Source organism: Netta rufina (assembly GCF_964035555.1).
Source record: "Netta rufina genome assembly, chromosome: 11".
Classification (NCBI taxonomy): Eukaryota; Metazoa; Chordata; class Aves; order Anseriformes; family Anatidae; genus Netta; species Netta rufina.
Window position 1 is genome coordinate 9,445,587 of NC_140134.1, and position 25,795 is coordinate 9,471,381.

Sequence of the window (25,795 nt, forward strand, 5' to 3'; positions counted from 1 at the left end):
CTCCCCTTAATGAAATCCCAAACCTTTTGCTATCTGAATCACCCAACATGGTATTAGCAGTTTCACTGGCTGAACTAACAGTACAAGTAAAAGATGCTTAGAAGTGGCTGGACTTCATAGATGGCCTTATCAGTGTTTGGCAGTGCAGTGAAACACGACAGTGTTATCAATGTACTACAGTGTAATCAGTCCTACAGAGCTTCTATCAAGTCTATCAATGGGGTACCAAAAGTCATTTATTAGTTCTATATTTCCTATGCTCTAAGATCTTACTGCAACAGATCCGACTCCTGGTAGACACCGCATAAGTCATAGCGGACAAAGTAAGGGGATAAAAACACCCTATTGTGTATTCAAAAAAAGTACACAGAAGAGACCTCTTCGGAGCAGTCAACATAACTGCATTCAAAAGCTCAGAAATGTGATATTCAACTTGTCAAAAAAAAAAAAAGCGGAATTGCCTTGTATCCAGCTACAAGATAATCAAGAGGAAACACAAACAGAAATTCCTAGAATGCTGTACTTTTAAACTACTAAAACATATTGATGTTGTGCCTGGAAGAAGAAAGCAAAAAAAGTTAAGTGATACTAAATTGAAGGAGAAATCAAGAATTCAGGTTTAAAATGTTAACGAGCATGGTGCTCATTCTCATTACTCAGCTTCAACTATGTAGCTAGCATACACAGGAAAAAGGCTGAGAGAAAATGATAGAGGATCACAGTGCAGACCAGAGAGATACTGAGCAAGACAGATCAACATGTGGCTCTGCTAGAACCTACACTGCAAACTACAGCACTATTGAGTAAACCAAACTGGCTGTTACTGGAAACAGTGAATTTGTACTTCATTAAGCACAGGCTGTTTTACAGTATTTTTCTCAGTAATATTAAGTAGCTGCTACTAAGCTGTGTGCTGCCATACCTCAGTTCCCTTTAATACTTGAGCTTATTTTAAGCTAGTAGTGGAGTTAGCTTTGTACTGCACTGTAGATTCAAGTCCAGTACTAAACAGGGTTCAACAATAACAGCTAGATAAACTAGCAACTGAACATCTACCATAAAACACTATTCCATCCTGCTCACACTAGTTTACTTTTTTCTTAGATGGACAAGAAGCTATTTTGTTCATTATGACATTGAAGTCAATATTGGAAAATACTGGCTTGAATGTTTACAGGAGCCTAAGTTGTTTCCATGCAACTTCATTTAAGGAGTTGCAAACCAGGTAACAAAGAAGAAAATCTGCTTATTTAAGTGTTACTTGGCAGACAGACTTGTACTGTTAAGACCTTTCCACCATGCTCTAACAATAACACAGTTTCTTGCTCAACAGCAAAAGGGGCCTAGTCTTGTTGGGATGGGGGTCTTTGACTCAGGTGAAGACTTTTCAATGCAAACCTTACTTACACTGCTCAGCAATAAGTGAAGCAGCAAGGCATAGAGCTTCAGCAGCTCACTAAAGAGAAACAGCTCCTAATAGCATGCTTTTTCCCAAAGGACAGAAATCTGGTCTTCTGCTGTCAGAGCACATGAATAGTTTGTTAAGAGCACAGTTTTATTAACAGTAGCACACAGCCTGTAATACAGTAATCTGTTTTAAAACCTGCCCTGGTCTGATTCTTACAACCCAGGGTTATCTCAGTGTCATTAGTCTGGGATCTTACCAAGCATGTGTAATATACGGAATACAACATGATGCACATAACCCTCATTCATCCACTCTCCTGATAGTTGATTGTTAGCAGGCTTATTTCCCATATCCACTGAATTTAATACTAGAGTCCCACGAGGCCTTTCAGGTTATTAACCCACATATAATCCTAAGAATGAAAACCTAATAGCATATTATCTGCAACCCACATTTAGAAATTAACACAGCAGTCCACAAGCACGCTTCTAGAGTACTGAAACATCTCTAAAACTTAAATCTCTCAGGTCAAATTGGCCTTAACATCATTAAGGAAAATCAGAATTCCCTTTTCCTAAGTGACATTTCTTTGGGTATCTGAGAACATTACATTGTCATCAATTTGGTGGAACAAATGTACTTTGCATGATAAAGCACAATCAACCACAGTAGAAGTTCTTAACATTCCTGTCTTCTGCAAAGAATGTTGCAACTGAAACCACTGAAAGCAGAGCAGTGACTAAGTATCTGAGTATCATAAAACAGATTAATGTGTAATTAAGACTCAGCAGTTACAATATTCATCCCCCACTGTTGAGAAATGACAGATTCTTCCGGAATGGTATTCACAAAGTGTTTCCTTTCCACAAAGTTTAACTGTGTTGTACTGATTCTCTAATATTGTTTCAAATAAAAAAGTAATGTGACAAACAAGCTTCCACCAAACCTTAAATGACCTCACTTAGAGATCTAAGACAGATGCTTTCATGCATGACAGGTTACACTTCCAGCACATGAGGATACCATTTGAACAGATACATAGGAATCTTAAACAGAAAACCAGACATGTTTATAGGGAGGATATACAGAGATTTATTTAATCAGGTTTACTATTTACAGTTGAGATCACTTTCACATACTACTTCGCTACTCTACATGGCTACATTATTTCCAAACCAGTTTAAGATCTACAGTCTACAGTTCACTCAACACATAAAACTGCTCTTCATAGAAAAAAATGAAATATTTCATTATAGAACAGTAGTGCATACATTATACTCCTGAAAAGCCAGCTCATATTTTAAAACACTAATGCTTGAAAGGTTTGATCTCTGAAGGTCAAAACTTAGTCTTATGTACCTAAAATTTTGGTTAGTTTTTTTGTTGTTTTGTTTTTATCATTATATATAAAGTTTACTGGACTTAAGTGTTTTTTTTTTTGTTTTTTTTTTTAAAAAAAGTGACACTGGTGATGGGCAAGGTTAAAATATTTTTCAAATTGAATACAGCTGGCTTTTTTATATATATATATATATATATTTTTTTTTTTTTACAACTTCGGCCAAAGAAGTTCCATGTAGTGAAGGTTTAACAAATTCTCTCTATACTCAAGAATCAGTCAGTTAATGCTTAGAGGTAATCCACCAACATAGGCATACATCCTTTGACTTTCATATCAACCAAATCACACTTAACTTGCAAATGGTTCTGAAATTAGAAAGTTTACTAGCATACTAAAACATTTAGATACATGAATAGCTGGCTAAAACAGTGAAAGTCACAGGTAATTATATGGGTGTGTGTAAAGCTGAGTTGTTTTGCCCGTCACCAGTGTACAGTACAGCTCTCCTCATCTGTGAAAGGTGTGCTTTGACTAAGCTTAGGGCAAGAAAGCTATTGCAGTAAACCTGGCCCATTCACCTTCCACACAAGTGAGATAAGATTGAACCACGTTCCCATTCTCTTCTAGGCGTAGGTTCCGCCAGTGATGAGAAGTTCGTAAGCAGGATCCCGACTCCTTCTACATAGTACTATACAGGCACACAACATGCCCAGAAGCTATGGAGAAAAAAGAAAACAAGCTGAGTACAAAGAAGGTACTTCACGATTTAACCTCTGCACAGAAAATGTCGGCATGCTTCATTGCACCATGAATGTCCATAACACATGGCAACAAATGCATTGTTCTTGAAAAAAGCTTCACTTCCTGCTGCAAAAAACAAACTTCAGCCTTAATTTCTTGAAAGATCCTAGACATGGATTTGGTCAGCCACTTGGATGCTGCCTCAAAAAATTCAGATGGAAAAATGACTGATTTCTTCCTGAAAGATACAGCTTCAGATACTGCATGTGTTATGAAAGACAATGAAGTGAAATTCAAATACATGAGCCTCAGTTGTTATGATGAAAAACAAAACAAAAAGTTTCATTTTATGAAACTGCTCCACCTTACTTCAAATGCTCAGTGTTAGTAAGCTATACTAGAAAACTCAAGGCCAATGTGAATTATTCACTAAAAGTAAATTTCTTGCCATTGAAATTTCAGAGCTGTAACTATGTAGGCAAGTTTGCTAGGAATTTAGTGTTATGATCACTTGATATACATTTATAAGACTTGAATCAAATGAATATGATCAGGGATTCAGAGTATGATTTTAGGAAGGTTGCATTTTTTTGAGTAGATTTTTTTTTGGGGGGTAGGTATAGACTTATTGAAGTTTAGTGATGTGTTCTGAAGTCTGCAATCATTGGCAATAGCTTCTAGTGATGTAAGAAATTATCTTGATTTCTTTAATATGCATACAGGGAAAAAGACTATTCACAGATAAAAGTATTTCAAGACGCTCCTGTCATAGCTCTGGATTATAAAGCATCACCCAGGCTGTAAGTTATTTAAAAAGAACATGACTTGAATGGGAAGCACAAAAGAATTAAACTGGAGACCAGCCAACCAAGTGTAAAGCATGATGTTTTGTGAAAACACGTCACTTGATGGGAAAATTATTTTTTTAAATGAAGTCTGATGCAAATGTCACATGCATAACAAATTTCAGAAACCAAAGCTTAACTGAATGTACATGCAACTCGGTACTTCAGCATGCTGAAAGATACAAGAAGTTTTTAAAATCTTAGTTAAGTCTAAATAAGCAGCGATTAAGAAGCATGATGAAATTTTAGTCCAAGCTTTGTGTTTCCTGGAAAGTAACAAGATGTAAAAATTAAAAATATTATTTGTATTTTATTCTTTGCATTGGATCTATACCCAAATTCAGCTCCGGTCCAGAAATAGCCTATTGGGAGTAACCTAGAGTATGGCCCTTCAGCCTACTGGTAAAAATGAAATCTTCCTTTACTTTCAGTTAGTACTTGGATGGTTCCAGTTCGCAGGCTAACTCCTATAAATGCTATATGCATTATGCTCATGTCAGAGTAATAGGAAGAACTGAGTTACATGAAAAGCACTCTTCATGGACAGAACCCTTCCAAAGGAAGAGGTAGCATCCACAATTAGAAAAAAAAAAAAAAAAAAAAAAAAAAGCTAGACTTGCAAGATTTGTGGTAAGATTTGTAGAGCTTAGGGATATGGTTTAGTGGGGACTGTTAGCGTTAGGTCAGAGGTTGGACTCAATGATCTTGACGTCTCTTCCAACCTAGAAATTCTGTGATTAATCTGTGATTAACTCCCTGTGGCTACAAACCTCTGAAGAAGGGCTGTATGCTACAAGCACAAAAACTTTTTTATGCTGACGAAAACAAGATAAAATGAAGAGTGCTATACAAATGTCTCCTTTATTTTTTTTTTCCATTAGTCATTCTATCCATATATTTCAAATAATAAAATTAGTTCCATCACATTTATGGTTATTCACGTAAAGAATCCTGGTCAATTGACTGAAGACATCCAATTTATGGAGTTGTGTAAAATCCAAAACAATCAAGTACTCTAGCAGACTTATATGATCAGCTTTTGGGTCAATATCAAAAACATTTACACACTTCAGGAGGCTAGCAAGCATATTCCTGGAATTCACTGTGAGCACAGAATGGGCTCCCTAGTATTTTCTTCACAGAAATAATTCAGCATATAATTTTCAAAAGATGTGCTAGCATTTCTAAAGCCTTCTTTAAAGCATTTGATTCTGTATCTCTTCAATCTCTACTTAATAATATTGTAAACAAAATCTTTTAGAATTCTGTTGAGTCCTGATAGATGAATCTTTTAAAGCCTGAACAGCATCAAGGAAAGTTTAGACATCTCCCACAGTCAGCAATGTTTTTGATTTGCCTGCTAGCATTAACCATAGCCTATCTTCTTTCACCACATTTCTTTTTCTTTTTTTTTTTTTTTTCCTCAAAAAACTCACTGGCTGTATAGATATGCCAAATTTAATATCTCACAAATTATCGCTAACTACAGAAGATATCTTTAAGTATGAACTTTGCAGCTCATCAAGCAGCACTTAGCGTGCTGCAGTACCTTTGCTCCCTTCAGGTTGCCTCCAATTTATTCATAGTTCAGAGCTGTCACTGTGTTTTAGGCAAGGGAATTACCATACACTTCAAGAGTAACTGGAACACAAACACACCAGAAATTAATTCTATGCAAAAAAGACTGAGTTTTCCCATAAATTAAAATCCTTAGAAAAATTCTATCCTCATCTTCTCAGTCTTTCATTTTAAAGAAAGCAGTGAAAGCTAGATTTGCTTATTGCAAACTAGGAGGTAAATTTTGAACAGTCTTACCGCACTGCGTAACATACAAACTACAAATCCATTCTGAGCGGACTCTACCCAGCATTTCTGGGAGTGGTAATAGAACTGACCAAAACAGATTATTCTTCCTCTGCAGGACACAGCCTAGGTTACAGGCCATTTGCTGAAGTTTACATTTTTATCTACATGGCAATTATCCTGCAGCCTATTTTGCAGAGAATCATGCTATGTGCATACTTCAATTGTGTATTCCAAATCGGAGGATGTCATAACTTGCATCCTAGGTTTTGGGAGGCAACAAAAAGAATTGTTTGAATGTGATTTAGTATTAACTTATCTTAAACTAAAGCCTTCTTAAAACACGCCAATTTACAAACATTTGAAATGTGGAGCAAAGATACAAGAATATGACCTCTGATAGACTTAAATCTGATTACCACTCAGTGAATATTACTAGACAGAAATTTCAAAGGTATTCCTAACACCCTGTACTCTATTTTATTCAGTTGTCTAAACCAATGCCACAACTTCTGACACATTGTTACACTGCAGCAAAGAAAGAAATTGCTTTGATATTCTTATTTTCTTCCAAGCTGTTTATCCATGTACTTTTGCCAATAGCTTGATTACTGACACTTGGAGACAAATCAAAGCGTATCCACTGCAGAAAGTATAAAAACACCATGCTTGCCTAGAATTGATGACCCAGGAACAACAGAAGGACACAAGCGGTCAACATTTCCATTCTACTTGTGGTAGAAATTCTGGTCCAATCCCAAAGAGGATTACAATAGTGCTGCACTTTAGAGTAGACCTATGGATCAACCTGCAAACTTCAGCATTGGGAGCAATGCCTCCTTCTCTCTATTCAGCTCACCCAGCCTCATAACATACATTTTCTCATACGTAAAAATCTGCCACAGTAACTATGGTTGTGGAAATACCTTCATTTTAATTACAGAAATATTTCAGTGTTTGAACAGACTAAATACATGTATTGCTTTAACAGTTAAAATTTTAAGAATGATAATTTAAAAATCTTCCTTTGGAAGACTAAGCAGAGATGTCACCAAATTTCAAACTTCGTATCTGAAGAAATCTGGTTCTGGACCATTCAACATTACAGCATACACTGTTACCTATGATTACAGCCTTGCAGTGCAGCACTGAAATAGAAATTTGGCTATTTTCACAAAACTGTTTGCAAAGGATTATTTACTTACCTTCAAACATACAAACCAGCTCTAAAGCTGGTTTTGAAAATTAAAGTGCTTAAGCTTCTCAATTCAACAGGAACAATGTTTTCTGAATTCAAATGCTATTAAGGGCATAAAATTACTTCGAAATCAGTTTTTAAATCCCTTGGGATTTCTCAGAGACCATAATACTGACACAAACTGAAAATATGATTAATGTACTAAACCTGCCTGATTAATGAAAGCACAAAATTTTGATAGTACAGAAATGTTTAAGAGACACTGTCATATAGGTTTGTTTTTAATCTTAGTAAATAATGAGATGCACATTAGTTTTATTTCCCCAGTTACTTTTTATGACCAGAGAAACTACAACAATTTGGATTCCTATGAGAGACAACCTTCATTCAATTTTAAGTAGCTGCTGTCTCTAGCTTAGAGCTTTTTTTTTGTACTAGTACAGCACCTTCAAGACAATGCAAAGATCAACCCAACAAAAGCAGAACATGCTATCGAAAACCCTGCCTTATTTTGTGGGTGTCAACACTGTACACATGCCATGAAGCATACTTAAGCTGATGTACCTCTAAAACAGCATGAAGCACGAGCCATCTGTCTCAAAGCTGTAAATTAAATACTATACAAATTCAAGTGTTAAATGCTTTCAGAGCACATTGATAGATACTTGATGCTTACAGATAATCAGTTTTCAAGATGTAACTTATTTACATTCTAGTTAATTACTACTGTTAATGTTCAGCTGCCTTCAAATCTAACAATGCACATTCTTCTCACAGTAGTTTTTAAACCAGGCTTAGTTGAGAAGTTCTGTGTTAAGGTGTTTAGGTCCTTTTGACTGAGGCTCATCTGTCTCTCAAACCAAGTACAAACCAAAGCTGTTGACACCCTGTACATAACTGTAATAACCTGGACAGCAGTTCACAATTTCATTTGAGTTTATAAATAAAGAATATTCGCTTACCTGAATAGCAGCAAATGCTAGTGCTGCCCAGATGACATACATCATTATCTCTTGAAGCTTCTTTACAACCAGAGCCTCACAGCCCTAAAACAAGTAGGCTTGTTATATATCCTTCTGGCAACCACATTTAGATACACAACAAAAACCCTCAAAAGCATCAAACAGAGCACAAATATAAAAAGTTTTTCTTTAGATGACGTATTTATTTCCTATTAATCATAATTCCTTTCACCCCAAACTTTACAGTTCCACTAAACAGAAAATTAAATGATTGTCAGCAAAAGCACGCGACCTGTACTTTGCTCTGAGCTCATGTTTTGGCTGTCTTACCTCAGAATAAAGGTCCATTGGACGGGTCAAACTGCCAGTACAATTGCTGAGAGCTGCTTTGCAACAGCTAAGTGGAACGCTGTTGTTCTTAGTTTGCTTGAACCAGATAGTGTTCTCCCAGTCTGTGTAGTTATGGATCCCACAACAGCGCAGCTGAAAACATACAGGTAAAGATTCACCATGTTTACCAATCACGAAGTTGGATGAGACAGTTCTAATTACAATACCAAAACCATGGACATGTTAAGGTTTGGTTGACTTTATTACTTCAGTAACAGACGTTCTTTGACAGCATTATCAAAGTAAATCATGGACTGAATGGATTATTAAGTAGCCTGCAGCCTTAAGTCATTGAAGTCCTTAGAAAACAGACTGGAAATGCCAGTTCTTGGGGAACATTTGATAAGCCATTTTTCCTTTGTGCCCCCAAGACAAAAAATGTTATATTTACTGCTCGAAACAGCTCTATCAAAGTTTATGACAGACGCTTGAAAAAAACTACACTCTCTGGATGTAGTCCTGGCATGAACCAGAGTTTGTTCTTCTCACAAGACTTCAATGCAGAATTGAAGTTCATTTTATATGGCTGCATAGATATGTGGCTATGCGAAAGAGGAAGCCTTCAAGAATGAACCAACTGAACATACAGTTCTGTTCAGAGCTGGAGTTTCATATGTACAGTACAGTCTCAGAGGTACCGCCCTAAGGATTAGTTTATGAGCCTGTCCTTCATTTCAGGAGGCAATTTAGGCAATGTATTAAAAAGTATTATCATTGCTTTCAACATTCTAGGTATTTAATATAAAAATATTAGGATTTTATTGATGCAGTTCGAAGAACGTTGAAAGCTCCTGCATTTTCCATAATTCCCCCCCTCCCCATCCAGCAACTCACAAGACTAACATTCACCTAGACTCTAGAGCAATTTTCTTCCCCAGGAGGTTCTAGATGAAACTGCACAGATAAGAGCATGCTGCAAAATCCCATTGCAGAAAAACAGAAGTACTAAATATTTGAATACAAATACTGATTCACTGATAACCCCCACAAAGTACACCTTCCCACCAACAATTTCATAATTTTACTCATCATAACAGAGTTCAGTTATTTATTGACTGCTGCTTACTAAGTTTGTCAGAACTGCTGAAGATGTGTCACAAATAGCAGAGTAACATAGCACCTGCGTTTTATGGACAGAAAGGACTGAAAAGCTCCAGTAAAATTACTTCACGCATCTGGCAGTCTCACCTGCCTCTGTACGTAGTCAATGGCACGACTGGCTGCATCAGGATTTGTCCCATTGTATCCATTGTATACTTTCTGAATGCTGTGATCAACTTCATCCTCCACCTGCAAAGCATTAGCAAAGCACCAGCATTAGCACACCAACAAAATAATTCCACTACTAATTACAGAACTCAAGAAACCAAGACAACTTGCTAGTATCTTAAATTAGCATGCTCTGGTGGTATAGCTTCTTAAAATTATGTCCTGACTTTTGCAAAGATATCATGAGCTTACAACCAAGAAAAAAATGTGCAGCTACATTTGGTAAGATTTTAGACAAAGTAGCTTTGCAATGCACCTCAGAAAGGAAATGACTTCTACTATAACACCATGGGCATAACAGCAGACACTGTGAAGAGAAGAGCTCTCTGTAAGACCACATATTCACCTTTCCACTTTCTAGTCCTTGAAAGTTCCAAACCAAAACCAGCATAACCATCCAGGCTAAGTCATTTTGTTAGGAACCATGAGGATATCATTAAGTCATGTGGCCTGTTCTGCCCCTTCTGATCAAAGCACTGGAATTCCCAAAGATCAGCTCTTTTGGCTGACTATTCTAGCTTACAGTGTCCAAGGTCGCTGTTCAGTCCACCACCCCCATGCTTTCTGAGAAATGTTGGTGGCAGTACATGGTACATAGCAACAGCTACTGGAATAGCTCCTAAAGCTACTGCAGATGAGTCAAGCTGCTAAAGATGCTGTCAAGTACATGTGTTTAAAAATGGATGCCACCCAGTAATCATCACTTGTCCCCCAAAAGACTTCTGATAATTCCCACTTCAGAGGAAACCTTACTAGAACCTTTAAAGTAATAAGTTTCAGTATAAATTGTTCCTTAAATGCACAGGAAATTTGGTGTTGCCAAAATTTGGTACTAGAGTAAGATTAGAAAAAAAAAGTCAATTCAGGGCTGTTGCATTCAGTGGGAATTATGTGCAAAGAATGTTCATCTCAGAACCAAACAGGAACCAAGCGAGCATGTTCTTTAGATCACAAGTTATAGTAGGAAGATCTTGCCAACGCATCGTTGCAAAGAGAAACTGTTTGAAGAGAAGAATTTTCTGCAACAGCACAAGCTTCATTTCCCCTCACAAGAATGCTTGTTATCTTCACAAGCAGATCTGTATCAAGACACGACTTAAAGTCAATCTAGCCTTTGCAGGCAGCTTCTTTCAGACCCATTTGAAATCAGTTATGATTTAACTAACGATTGTCCTGATTTCAGCTAGGATAGAGTTAGCTTTCCTCTTAGTAGCTGGTATAGTGCCATGTTTTGGATGTAGGATGAAAATAATGCTGATACCACACTGATGTTTTATTTGTTGCTGAGCTGTGCTTACACTAAGTCTAGGACTTTTCAGCTTCTTGTATTGCCCTGCCAGCAAGGAAGCTGGGGTGAACAACGCACAAGATGGGAGGCGACAGAACCAGAACAGCTGACCCAAACTGACAGAAGAGATATCCCATACCATACCACATCATATGGTATAATTCATATGGGGTGGCTGGCCAGGATGGGAGGGGACCACTGCTCAGGGACAGGCTGGGCAGTGGTGGGTGAGTAGCGAGCAATTGCACTGTGCATTGCTTGCTTTGTACATTGTAGTATGATTATCATTTCTCTTCCTTTTCTGTCCTATTAAACTGTCTTTACCTCTACCCAAGAGCTTTTCCTTTTTTCATCCTGATTCTTTCCCCATCCCATTGGGGGGAAAGAAGCAAGGGGGGCAGTTGTGAGCAAATGGCTGTGCAGTGTGTAATTTCAAGTGTGTAATTTCAGACAGGCTAGGAAAGAAAGATATATGCATCTTCTTCTACATGCTCTGAATCCTGTTAACCAGAGATTAGTGAACTGCTTCTCTGTCCAGATCAGAGACATGGTAATTGCTGCACTACACTGTAGCACACCAGCTCTGCATGTATTGGAGCAGAAAGCAATCATTCAAGCTATCATGTAAGAACTCAACATGCTTCCCTTTCTCCAGGAAGCATACAGCTTTCCTCAATTGCTTCTAAGGACTACTTTAACTACCAACTAGAGTCCCAGCTGATCAACTCTGCCAAGATACTTGAAACCTAATGCAGACTGTGAGAATGTATCCTTAAATTAAGTATCTTCAACAGAACATTACTGTTGAAGCAATCTATTCTGTAACAAAGATTAATAACACACAGATCAGGGTCTTCTTGTTAGCTGCTTATTTGAAGCAGTTTTCTTTCAGTTAACAAAACAAGACTAAATTTTTCCTTAATGCTTGACACTGCTTCTTCCAGAAAAGGCAAGCAAGCAGGACTGAACTATGAAGTCCTTTGTTGCTTATATAAACGCAGATGGGCTAAAAGAAGGTCAATGGGGCTTTAATTCACCTTGCTATTAAGACAGGACTATAATGCCATCAAGTATTTCACAGCTATAACTTTTTTCTGCTGATTTTTTTCCTGCAACATTGACATGCAGACAGATACAACAGTTGGTGAAACTGCAAGTTAAACTTTTATTTTCTTCAAACTACATTGTGGTATCTCTAATGGCACACGGTATACTTTTACCATGTTATATTGGTAGAAGCATATTTAATTTCATTTTTCTGGCCCTGTTTTCTGAAATTCCATTAATAAAACAGTGGGAGAAGTCAATTTCTTTAGCCACACCCCACAGCCGTTGCCAACAAGCTGCATAAAGCTAGACAGTATACATTAACACATTCAGTCTATTTGGCTTGATTATTAAGCAGTGTTAATTCATAGACAGTAAGCCAACATTTAAGCTAGGGCATATTGTTTTGATATGCAATATGTTCAAATACTGTGTAACCTAAAACGTGCACTTAGTCAAAAGCATAAATAGGCTAGAAAGCCATCTGGAAAATTGGAAGGTACTAATTACCTAGACTCCCTTGTAGCATTCAATTGTCATCGATATGTTCCATGCAGGTTTTTTTCTTTCCCTCTGAGAAAAGCTTCAGCTTTGCTTTCAGGAATATTGCTGTTCTAAATTTTAAGATATTGATCTCTAACAGTTTTCCCTTAATGAATATCCATTTACAGTTTTGCAATCACATACAGAGAAGGCTGAAAAGGCTACACCTCTGTATTTTGGTCACAGTTTAAAACAAAACATTTCTGAAATTGAGAGGTTATTACCTTTGCTCTGTAGATGTATCCAAGAACGACCACCACAACTTCAGTAATAAAAACCAAGAGCAGGATGATCACAAACTGTAAAATACAATCCAGGATATTTATGCAAATAATTTCACACATTTTTCTGAAAGTCTCAATATAGCCTTTGCTATTTATTATACGTCTTTTAGGGTTTTAACTCAGCAACTAACCTAAAGCAGGCAATTAAGTTGACCAAATGGGTCCAGAAGTAACTTAATTCAAGAAGCTTTAATGCTCATAGCTTTACCAAGTAATACAACTTAAAACTGCCTAGCCAGGCAAGTGCTGATCATTAAGACCAAAAAAATTTAAATTGAATGTTTTAACCAAGTGCTTTTTTCACTCTTATATTAGATGAATAGGACTGCCACATCACACAAGTGACCCAGACTGTTACTAGAAGTTGTAGATGGATTAAGGAAATGTTTCTTCAGATTAAGCCCTGAAACAACTAACAGCAATAGCAACCTATGCATTCATCTTGGTATGTTTATGAACACTTCAACTGTTAAAGAACCACACACAGAATCCAAAAGCAACAAAATGGAGACAGTTTAAAAGCGGTCTCTCTCTTCTTCTCCTGCCTAATACACAAACTGAATCTGCAGTTAAAATGTTTGGAAACATATGACAAATTCCTTGAAACTAAGAGTTCAAATTAAGCCATACAGAGAAAATTTAGGCATCATAACCACCCCTAGTCACTCTCAGTGCAATACACTTAACACTAGAAGGCTCCTGGCTGGCTCATCCTTCTCCTTCTGCAATTTTAGCTTTTCAATCAGAACAGATAAATGAGATTTAATTATCTAATTAAGTCATAACTTTTTTTTTTTTAAGATGTTCACTGTTCTAACAAGTTGAACTTGAGTCTTCTGCTGCCAGAATCAGCAAATTCAACACCATCATTCAAAACAAAAAAAAAAAGGTGGTCAGAACAAAATACAAGGCCAACATTTAAGACAATAAAACAAGACAAAAAAAACTTTAAAAAGTATATTTTACAGAATCAATTAAAGAGGAAAGGAACAGACACAACACGCAAACACCATCATACGCAACTTACTGTAGCAAGTCCACAGCGACTTTCTCGAATTGTGGCACAACACCCAATAAGTCCAATAATAAAAAGAAGTGTTCCCACAGCTATGATAATAACTGCTGGAATGAGCGTGTAGACGTCTTCGAAGAAGTGATCATAGTCGTCATATGTGATGAACACATAGGCTCCCACGTAGCACAGTATGCCTGCTGCTGCCTATAATAGACACAATAACTGTAAGTTTATTTGAAGACTAAACCTTTCTGCAAGGCTACTTTGCAACAATTATTTTATCAAATAACATGAACTAGTGCTTTTACCTTTTCTTAAGGCATCATCACTAGATTATAGCACATGTTTGTTCAGAATACCTCAAATGGAGACCAGCCAATTCCAGCTTCCAAACTACATTTCATCTAGGCAGATTCAGTTCTGACTGCATTATGGAAGCCTTCTGATGCATGTAGTTAAGAAATGAGGGTAACCAAGCAATGAACATCAAAATCTTGCTCCCTTTTCTTCTCAAATACTTTCCCTCCTGTGCTATGAACTTAGCTTTTTACACTTACAAACTACGTAACTTTGATAACAGGATTTCAGGCCACTCAAACAGCAAGTTGTTTGTAATTGAACAGCTTTTCAGAACACGCATGCAGCTTTTACCTGCCATTTCCTACTACTTATTCCTCCACTTTGCCTTCTGACTACTACCTATGATTTAATGTTAGGACAGAATGGATATATGCATTGTAGACTAACTTCTGCTAGAGGCAACAGCTTTTTTCCAAGTAAAAGATACCAATTACTGAACGACTGAATCAAATACCTACAGACTTCTTAAACTGGAAGTTCTGGCAGTGACTTTCTAAAAAGAGCCATTGGATAAAAAGGTCTTTTGTTAAATGTAGAAAAAAACATCACATCAGGTTACTACCATTTCATAGCAAGTAAGTCCTGGAGGGTTATATGGCCTGAACCAAATAATACCACCATTGCTACAGAGTTAAGCAATCCTACTATCCCTTAAAATGAAGCAATTACATTCTATTGATTTGCAGTGACAGACTATATCATTAGAATGCTTCATGTTACATACTTCCCTGGTGTCACAATACATACAAATCACACTGCCTTGCTAGGCTGAGCTAAAAACAGCACACTCAGAAGATGCAAAGACTAAGCCATGATCTGGGGAATTTAATCCTGCTGTAAAGAGTAGCATCCCCTTTACAATCCAATTCACACCCGAGGAACAGAAGTACATTCAGCTGGAATATCATGCACTTCAGCTCTGACCTGAGAAAGCATACAGCAGGCTGCATCCCTCCTGCCTTCCTTCCCAGTGGTTTTGTTACCACCCCTATCCATGTGCTGGAAAGAAGAGGGCAGACAGATGTGCACACCTAGCTCCAGCAGTTATACTACTATAAGGCTGCATCGTACTACAGTAGAATCAAAGAACCAATAAATAATTCAGACCAGAAGGGATATCAGGAGATCATTTAGTCCAGTTTCTTGCTCAAGGCAGGGTCAACAATGAATTCATACCAAGTGGCTTGAGGCTTTGTCCAATGTCTTGGAAATCTCTAAGGATGGAGACTCCACAGCCTCCTAGGCTGTTTCACACTCCTCAGCGTGGCACAGAACAAGAGAGGTGATCAGAAAACTGCTGCCTACCATTTCAGCACTGTTTGCTACGATTCATATTTAGTCTGCAATATTACTGCAACTATTTCCCACAAACAGCACTGCATAAACACTGCTAGCATAAAGCCTTACATACAAAGAATCCTCAGCAGCACTTTGCTATAGGAACACTAGCTCAAAGAAAAAAGGATTAAGAGTGAGCTCAGAAGTACCTTCAGTTCTGTGTGGATCTGAACATTGTATTTCTCCTCTACCTTTATGTATGCAGTGAGGGTAAGTGTGTATACTCCGCAAGAATCTCAAAGCATCCAGAAGGCTCACACTCATCCAACAAAAGGTGCTATGGAGATATAACAGTAATGAAACTGAAAATTAAGTCAAATACCAAAAGTGAGGCATCACCAAACAAAAAAGGGAGTGAGCTAACTATTAAGATTGCCCCTTTGCACAAAACACATCCAATTGCTAATCCAACTGTGGAAATTGTGCCATGTTAGGTACAACATGGCAAAAGTCTCTATATACTCTCTATAAGTACATTAAAGTAGGCTGCAGTGAGGTGGGGGTTGGTCTGTTCTCCCATGTGCCTGGTGACAGGACGAGGGGGGAACAGGCTAAAGTTGCACCAGGGGTGTTTTCGGTTGGATGTTAGGAAGAACTTTACCGAAAGGGTTGTGAGGCATTGGAATGAGCTGCCCAGAGAAGTGGTTGAGTCACTATCCCCAGAGGTCTTTAAAAAGACATTTAGATGTTGAACTTAGTGATATGGTTTAGTGGAGGAGGACTGGTTAGTGTTAGGTCAGAGGTTGGACTCTATGATCTTGAGGTCTCTTCCAACCTAGACAATTCTGTGATTCTGTGAGAACGCAGACATGTAATTTCTGTAGACAAAGCAAAGATTCAAAGTAGTGTCACTGAGCAATGGCATTGCATTAACTGTAGCCTAGCAACAAAGCATTTGAATGACAAGCCAGTGAGGTAATCTGTCACTTCGAAGAATTAAAATGCTTCTTAGAAATATGGTATTTTGTAAGGTGGAAGAGAAACAGCTGCAGCTGGCACAAGCCATAGAAAATATACCACAGAAGTGTAATCAGACCCACTTGTGAGCCCCTTTGTCTTTCTCCACGGGAGGATGTTTAAGCAGCTCCCCTCTTTTCTAAGAAAAATCTGGATCATAAAGGAAGACTTAAGATTCCTGATAACTGGATGTGCATGTACATTAAAAAAATATATTTGAAAGAAAAAAATTAAACATTAAGAAGCCATCTACACATGTTAACTTTCCATCCCTTTGAGATGCATACATTTTTGAGAAACTTTTTCCTTTCCAGTATTATGCTTAAGATGAGTCTAGCTAATAGAGTCTAAGATACTAACAAGCATCAAGTGCATTTTTTTCTTAAAGAAATTATTTTATAACAGCTGGCAATGCATGTTCCTCTTTAGACTCCTCATCTTATATGAACGTGGTCTGAAGATATCACTAAAACCTTTTCACACGTGGAACTAGAGTGACTGACCAACCATGACAGCATTTGTCCTTCAGTTTTGCTTCTAAAGGCTGTACAACTGGACTTTCTGTGGATAAAGCTGCAGAATTTTGGAAGCAGCAGGGTGGATTCATCTGTCTGAAAACTGTGTGCTAGAATCATGAAGCAGAAAGTAAAGACATGGCCTCTGTGCTTGAAGCGGCCACCTAGTCAATGAAGTCAGAACTCTAACTACCCCTTCCTCAAAATCACTTCAACAAATAATCTTCTAGAGAAACAAGGCACCTGAAAACAAAGCCTGCCAGAGTTTTCATACTCAGATCAGTTTTAAAAGCTATGAAGATTCAAATTCTTTTCCTCCATGTATTACAGTTGAGCACTATTACTGAACAGGTAATCTGGTCTCTTGCAGTACTATGAAAAAAATGCAGTGCTGCCCTTCTCATTCACAGGAAAAAAGTTTCAAAGCCTTCCCTTCTCATTCCATGTCAGATACGTGATGCTTAGTGTTTTTCTGAGCATGCCCTAGATCAACAAGGGAGGGTAAGGAGAGGTACCTGTATCAGCATTTTGGCTAGAATTAGGAGAGTCCTTTTGGAGCAATCCTTTTTGCTCATCTTCTGACAATTTTCATTAACTACCTTTTAGCCAGCATCATTAAATGGGCTTGGCATGTACAACAGGACCCCATTTAAATGAAACTAAGCCAGAAGATCTGGTCCTTAGCACAAAAGGTTTTGCTCCATTTCTATAGTATAGCACTGTGTTGTATGTTCAGATAAATAAAGCATAAGTAGCGTGATAGGCAAAGAGCTAGGTTTACCTATAGCAAGTATATATTCCACATTGGTCAGTGCTGTACCAGTTGAGCTGCACATTTCCCTCTTGAAGTCCAAGAATGGTAAAGTTGAACCTATGCTTACTGTTTGTTTTTTAAACACAGCTTCTATCTAATCTGAAGCTGATCTGAGCTTGTCATTTGCTTCTCAAAAAGGGAATAATGCAGAGAAACTAAGATCTCTATCACAAGGATAATTAAAAAACATAAACCAATCCAATTCTCAATGCTTATTATTCTGAAGAATAAAAGGTAAATCAACAGAATACTAAGCATGCTCAAATTAAACAAATATGGTGGCTTTTTATTCACATCTATTTACAACCATGCATTTCTCCTATCATTCAAGTAAGTCTTTGATAAGCAAGACCTGAAAGAAGAATTCTCTAATAAACTGCTCAAGGCTCTGAATAGAGATGGCAACAGCTCCTGAATCTGCGCCAGGTCACATGCATGCTCCAGGGAGCCAGCTGGTTATTCAGCATTCACACATCCCTTCCGAGCTGTCTGCAGCTAACTTCAGTACTGAACCTGACATGGCATATGCTTATTTTAGGATGAATTAACCTTTAAAAAGACTGCTGAGGCAAGTACAGTCAATGAAAACAGTTTGCTGCAAAAGGCTAGAACACGTAGATACCCCTTTCATAAAATTTACTGATAGACCTCAGAGATCAGAAAAGCTTTGTATAGTTGCTTTGGCATGGGCCTCTAAGGAACTACTGAAAACATCACAAGCGTGCAAGTAACTGGAGGGAAAACTGGAAGATCTCATGTGCAATGCATACAACAACAAAAAGAGAAGTATTATAGGTAAGAATATTTAGAATCTGGGAGTTCTCCCTGTCTTTGGGCTGGTGCAATAACATCCTCCTAAACCCATGTCTGTTTTCCAGAAGTCAGCTTTCACCTTTCACATGCACTGAGTTGTACAAGCCTACTCAGTGTCTAGACAAACCCTGAATCATTTTAAGTAGGCTGCAAATTAAGAACTGCCTTCATACTTCCAGTAATCCTCATACATAGCAGCAGCTTGAAAGCTGAAGTTTTTGCTGCTTAGGAAGATGCCTGGAAAATAACAGATCCAGACTACTGGTTCTGCTGACCATTTGTTTATCAATAGAAATCGCAGCTCCATTTACATACTAATGCTTTCCTATACTACCCCACTCATGCTCTTCCCCAACAAATCTGGAGGGAACTCAGAAGACTTATCTCTACAAAGCACTGTCCTTCGTGTTACTTTTGCTATTGGACACTCCGGGGACACAGTAAGACCCAAACAGAGACTTACTTTTTTTTTTTTTTTTTTTGTACTCTTTCATTTACCTGGGCTAAAGAACACTCATCTCTCTGGAATCCTCATTTTACTCACTGTTTTTCTTAAAACAGTCTCTGAACAAGCAAATGAAGGTAGCAGCAAAGTATCATATGCTAGGAGAAACCATTTTCACCTGATATCTGATTAGGTAAGAAGGTATGTCACCCTTTTTGATAAGGACACTGAAACCTGAAAGACAATAATAAGTGCTTAGAACTGCCAACACTACCATCACTGATGGGTAAGTTTCGGTGGTTATACAGATACCACTCAGCCCAAAGACTTGTCATTCCACTCCCAAAGTATCTGTCAAGACTGTGATTGTAAAACACATCTATGGTGTACTCTGACATGCTGTGTTCCCAACCTATTGCTTTATGTTCAGGCTTCAGTGAATCTTTTAATTTTCACTGCCCCTCTAGTATGTTGGAAATGTGCATTTTTAAGAAAATGCCATGCACTCAAGACTTTAGGGGTCTACAACTGTATCTGTTTCATTCTTCTTAACACCTCCTTTTCTCCATGCACGCCAATGACAACATTTTCTACCTGCACATATATATAGGCATTGACATCATGGGTTACTATCCAGTTTTTGGACTTCTTGCAACAGCACACTACAAATTGTTTCTTTTTCACACTACTTTTTTCTCCATTTGACTTCTACTGTATTTCTCCATCATTTTCTGACCTGTTCAACACACTAGGATATTCACAGCCTGATTACTTTCAGATACAAAACATTTTCCTCATGTTTAATTTTTTCACCTTTCTCTCCTTCAAAGTTGAGTTTCTCAGTTTTAACCTCAAAGACCCTAAAGGATAAGGCCCTCTACTGTTTATTTCTCTTTAGGTTCCTCTCAGCACTCTGCTACTCTTTATCTCCCTCTCCAGTTCCTTCTAAAACAAATACACACTCACTTGACATTCTTTTCTCTACTTGCTTAAATTGGTATCCATCCACCATAAAACCCAATGGCTTCCGGACCACTCCTCTACTTCTTTCTCATCAATAATTGTTTACATAGAAAACTGGGCTATGGCTCCCTCTCAAAAGCCTTTGGGAAAAGAAAATTAGCAATTCCATCTAATCTTTCCAAGAAGGGCAAGTTTGAACTGATGCTTCCTATTGCTGCATTTATGAAGTACCTATAGGCTTAAGCATTCTTTGCCAAGTTATCCAAAATTCAAATGAATGTTTCATAAGATCTACATCATACTATTCTTGATGACTACCACTTTTTTTTTTTTTTTTAAAGTCAGCTGCATGTTCACAGCAGATATCCAACTTTCTATACAATAAACTATGTCCTGCTGTGAGAAGGCAGTTTCTCCAGCTCATTTAAAAAAACAGGCCACAAAATAGTTTTCATAAGACTATATAGAAACAAGATTTTTTTTTAATGATGTCAACCAGAAAACTTAATAAATACCAGAACAGGACTTCTCAGAACGTGTAGAACCACTAGCAAATTCAGGGGAGTTTGGGTTATTAAAGTTAGAAGTCACAGATGACGAATGTGTACAGCTATGACCTAGTAGCATGCTGCCTTTTTCAGAAGCCTTGAAAGACAAACATGGAACAGCCGTAAAATTATTAGAAATGACAACCTATTTGACTCCAATACTGAAAAACAAGAGAACTTTATTCTTAATGATTTATGAAGGTTTGTGGGTATAACTGAAGGCACTGCTCTTTATGCCTGCTGCCACAAACAGGGACAGCTTGTCTTGGCAGAAGTCTTTGGCAGTACCATTTAAGCTAGCTTGCTTCTCCCAGCAACAATTTGTAGCAGCAAAAAGAACTTGCTATTGCCAACATGCTTTTTCTGTATTAATTTTACAGAAACAGCCTTGTCAACTGCAGGATTTGTTAATATGAAATCATACCTGCACAAACAAAACTTGATGTTTTTTCTTGTTGCCAGTATTTCTAAACCCTAGACATTACCAAACAGTACTATCTGAGAACTTCTGAATTAAAAGAAATTATATGAGCTACTGCAATACACACTCAGAAGCCTGAGGTAAACATCTCACAGCACACTGCAATAGATTCATACTGAATAGGAATAGTATTGTGGCTTCATACAAGCAGAAGTTCCATCAACAAAACAGTAGAACAAACCAACGCTCTTTACATATAAGAAAGCATCACAATTTAAGCTGCTTCTTCTGTTCTTAAACACTTCTTCAAAACTGAGGTATTTTTTTGACACTGCTGTCATACTGATCTAATAGACATAGCTGTTGTTTAGAGGTGTGGTCCCACAGTGCTGTGCTCCTAAGCTTTCTCTTGTTTCTTGCCCTTACCTTATATCACTGTGTTCATTTGATAGCTGTTCAACCAGGATCATCAAATTAAATACACATAAGTTCATGCCCAGCTTTTCCTAGGATTAGTTTTCTCCTGGAAACAGGACTAAAGCAGTTAATCGCAGAGTTAAATGCACACTGAGGCCTGCCCAAGTAAACAGCAGTAACACAGGCCTTTCCGGTAACAGCCATAGCACTTCATACCCCACGGCTTCAAATTACCTTATGGATGGCAGAGATCAACTGATAATAGCATCAAAAATACTTGAAGACTTACAGTAGATATCTTAAATTTTCTCATCTATATATCATTAGGTTCACAGTATCCAAACAACAGCTGATACTAAGCAATTTCCCAACTCTCTTCTAGACTAACAGCCCATCAAGTTAAACATAACATAGAAAATAGAACTAAAGGAAAAAAAGGACCAACATGTTTAGTAGTCATGAACTCAGAATGCATATCATCATTATTATTTTTAACAAGTTGCATTCTAGACTACAGAGCATAACAAGAGAAGTCTCTGCTTTTTCTTCAGGCAGCAGAAGTGGTAATTTTCTGAGCATCTCACATTCAGAAGACTCAACTATAAAAGCATTCTGAACATTCACACCCTCCCACAAATTTTAGACCCATGGTAAGGGAGAAGTTACAATCATATAATGATAAAATATCCTGAGTTGGAAGGGACACACAAGAATCAAGTCCAACTTCCGGCTCCACATAGGATCACCCCCAAAAAAGGATCAAACCATATTTCTGAAAGCATTATCCAAACACTCCTTGAATCCTGATTTGCCTGGCTAGTCTAGCAGATCTTTCAGTGACTTCATCAAAATAATCCTAAGTTTAAATGCAGAAGCAACTTGATATATCTACAGACCATGAAGATGACGATGATCATGATGATGAGATTTATATATGAAACCCTAAAGAGACATATTAAGTTTATAAAGGAAATTAAATGAGGTTTCAGAGTTACGTGACAAATTATAGGCTATTGATTATTGTCAGAAGTCTCAGTGCAAATCTGAATGATCTAATTACCAGAACTGGAACTATGTATGAATAACAATCAAAAGATTTCTGTAACAGCACAGAAGCAATTAACATTTAGTGACCATCTAGTTGACAATGCAACATAGACATTAAGCTCAAACACCAAATGAAACATGCTAGATCAAGAATTCAAATGCTTCCTTTCTCTTCTGCTATTTAAAATGAAGATGTGCTACTTTTGCTCAAACTATGCAAGAAAGACGAATGAATTCTTTTCCTATTTTTAGCACGTAGCTTGGCTAAAGAGGCAAAACACGGATTTTGTGATTTTCACTTTTTGGGAAGCATGCTTTTATCATTCTACATGCAACTTAGCAGCATGGCTGTTCAGCTGCTTGCCTGTCAGAAAACTATCCGCATAAGCTGACTTCTCACTTATGGTTTGCAGAATACATCAATGGCATTTTAATTTGACATGAAATACTTTGTATCTAAATACAATCTGTCCTGAATCAAGTTTGTCTCAAAACTAAAGCCATTAAAAATGGAAAAGCGCTCCATTCAGCATTACACAAAATAACTTCTGCACTTATCTCTGTTTAAGCTGGATAACTGCACTTGCAATTAAATTATTACATCCAGCAAATAGCAAGCAATACTTTTCATATTTATAAAACATGAAAACTCACTGAAGTTTAGGGGGTGGATGAGAAATTGCATGCAGAACGCATTCATTTATTAGACATAATCTAATTTAAACCAGCAACCAAGGTGAAAAAAACACTACTTCAAGATGCAACGCTGACTACCTACATGTCCAGTGAAAAACTAAGTATTCTGTAGCAGCCACCAAATTACCTTTTTTTTTAATGCCATTTGCACATAACAAAAAGCCACACCCTTCAGAGCAGATTCCAAACAAATGGCTGTGCTAAAGGATTGATGCAGCTACATGATACTTCAAAGGTAAATAACGGAGCTAATACACCTCAGTGAAAATGAGCTATTCCTAACATGCTCCACTTAAAAGTCAAATATGCCTCACACTTACTGTTCATGTCTCTGAACAGCTGTATACACAGATGTCAGTGAGACTGCACAGGCATGCATCTTGCCTGACCATGATTCGTGTTTAGGCACCCAAGAGAGACATTCCTTTGTAAAAATTTAGACAAGAACATTTATCCTCTAACATTTGTTAGCTTTCATATGGCTTTCACTATTAGTTATTCCGCTAAATATAGCTACTTTTTTATGTTCTAATATCTTGTTACCCACTACCCTTTTTTCAAAGCTGAAATCTTTGAGCAGCTGGGACAACAAATCTTCTGTTCCTGAAGCTGGGATTACAGGATGAGAAACACAGGATCTAAAACCAGAAAAGGAATTCTTAAAATACACAGATAGCCTTAAATGTGGTTTCATTTATGCACACATTGTTCTGAGAGGGCACTTGTGACAGTGAGTAAGATGTCAAACTACAGCTTGTCATGTTAAGTCCATCCTCAGAAAGGGGTTTTACAGCAGCCTACTGTTGCACTAAGCCCACAGCCAGCTTACAGGATTGTCTTGCTGGCTGTAGTTGCGGCAGGTTTAAGCAATGTGTAAATAGCACGATGCAGCTGTGCTCACTGGAAGAAACAAACCACAAGACTCGCTGTTAGACTATTAAGTTACATGTGTATCACAGAGCTGTCCTAAACCATTGGGGAAACAAAAAAAAGCAACATACTACATACTTACCACTAAGTACTTAGAACAGTCGTGTTAGATAGAAGGCCAAAAGCTAGGTGGCTGTAACAGTTCTTTAAAGTCTAAGCCGGCAGACCTGAAAGCCTCAATAACGCGGCTCAAGGTGTATTCAGTTACACAAGCGTCTCTCGTGCTCTTTACACCGTCGCTACCAGGCTGTCGAGGCTCCCTCCACCTCTCAACTTCGGAGGCGAGGGCGGCTCGGCAGGGACGGGCTGCGCACAGCGCTCCGGCACAGGTCCCCAAGGAGAGGGCACGAAGCGTCTGTCACACGGCCTTGAACCAAACACGGCAGCGGCACAGCGGCACGGGGACGCTCCCAGCCGCCCGCTACCGAGGCCGGGACGGCGCCCAAGAGACGCGGCCCCTCAGGGCCCCCGGCCCGCGGCTCCCCGGCCCAGGCCCAAGGCCTCCCCCCGCCCCACAGGAGCTCCCCCCGGCCCCGGAGGCGCCCAGACTCACCCAGAAGATGAGGTTGAGGAAGACCAGGACGGTTTTGGAGGAGGTGATGCCGCACTGCCCCATGGCGCCGCCGCCGCCCCTCAGCCCCCGGCCCCGCTCCGCGCCCCTCGGCTCCGCTCCGCCGCCGGCCCCGCCCCCACGTGACCCGAGCAAGCCGAGGCAGTGGCTTGCGGAGCCTAAGATGGCGGCCGGCTGCGTCACGTGCCGGGAGGGGGGCGGAGGAACCTAAGATGGCGACCGCTCCCCCTTAAAGGAGCCTGCGGCGGGCAGCTGCGAGGTGCATCGCGCGAGAGCTTTGGTCAGCTTTCGCCGTCCCTTCCCTCACGAGGAGGGCGGGCTTTGTCAGACCCATTAGCAGCATAGACTGAAGTGGCCCTTGGATATCCGCTGTACTAATAATGACTTCTTTCAGTGGATGTTTAGATTGTGAGGGAAAAAAAAAAGAAAAAAAAAAGAAAAAAAAAAAGCCCTCAACGATTGCCTCAGTCAGAGGTATGGACAGTTTCAGGGACTACCTACAAATCTCAGTTGAGCTAAAAGTAAACGTTTCAGGAATTACAGCTGCACCCTGAGTGCTGCTTAACCTCTCAGAACAGTGCTGAGAGCGCTGGAACACAAAAACTGAGCTATGTCCCCACAGGAGAAGCAGCCTGAGACATCTCTTCCTAAATGACCACTGTCAGGATCTCCCTGGCTGGGTTGCCTTGCTAACTATCCTGCTATCAACAGTGTGTGTAAAGGTGAAGCATGAAGTGTTTTCCTGTGAGGAACCTTCCAAGAGATTTCCAAGGATTCTGCAGGTTGCCAGGCCCGGTTCCCCAGCTAGCAGGCATTCTCTGCTGC

The 25,795-nt window shown here is 38.7% G+C and overlaps 1 protein-coding gene across 1 annotated transcript; it reads right to left on the reverse strand.

Annotated features, from left to right (window-relative positions):
* Nucleotides 1-2,934: 2,934 nt before the first annotated feature.
* On the reverse strand, nt 2,935-25,089 carry TSPAN3 (tetraspanin 3). The gene is made up of 7 exons (XM_084293505.1): nt 24,953-25,089; nt 14,148-14,339; nt 13,061-13,135; nt 9,878-9,979; nt 8,630-8,782; nt 8,300-8,383; nt 2,935-3,466 (listed from the first exon to the last, which is right to left on the reverse strand). Exons 1-7 carry the CDS (start codon nt 25,013-25,015, stop codon nt 3,374-3,376), a joined length of 762 nt encoding a protein of 253 aa, XP_084149631.1. The 5' UTR covers nt 25,016-25,089; the 3' UTR covers nt 2,935-3,373.
* Between the last annotated feature and the right edge of the window lie 706 nt (nt 25,090-25,795).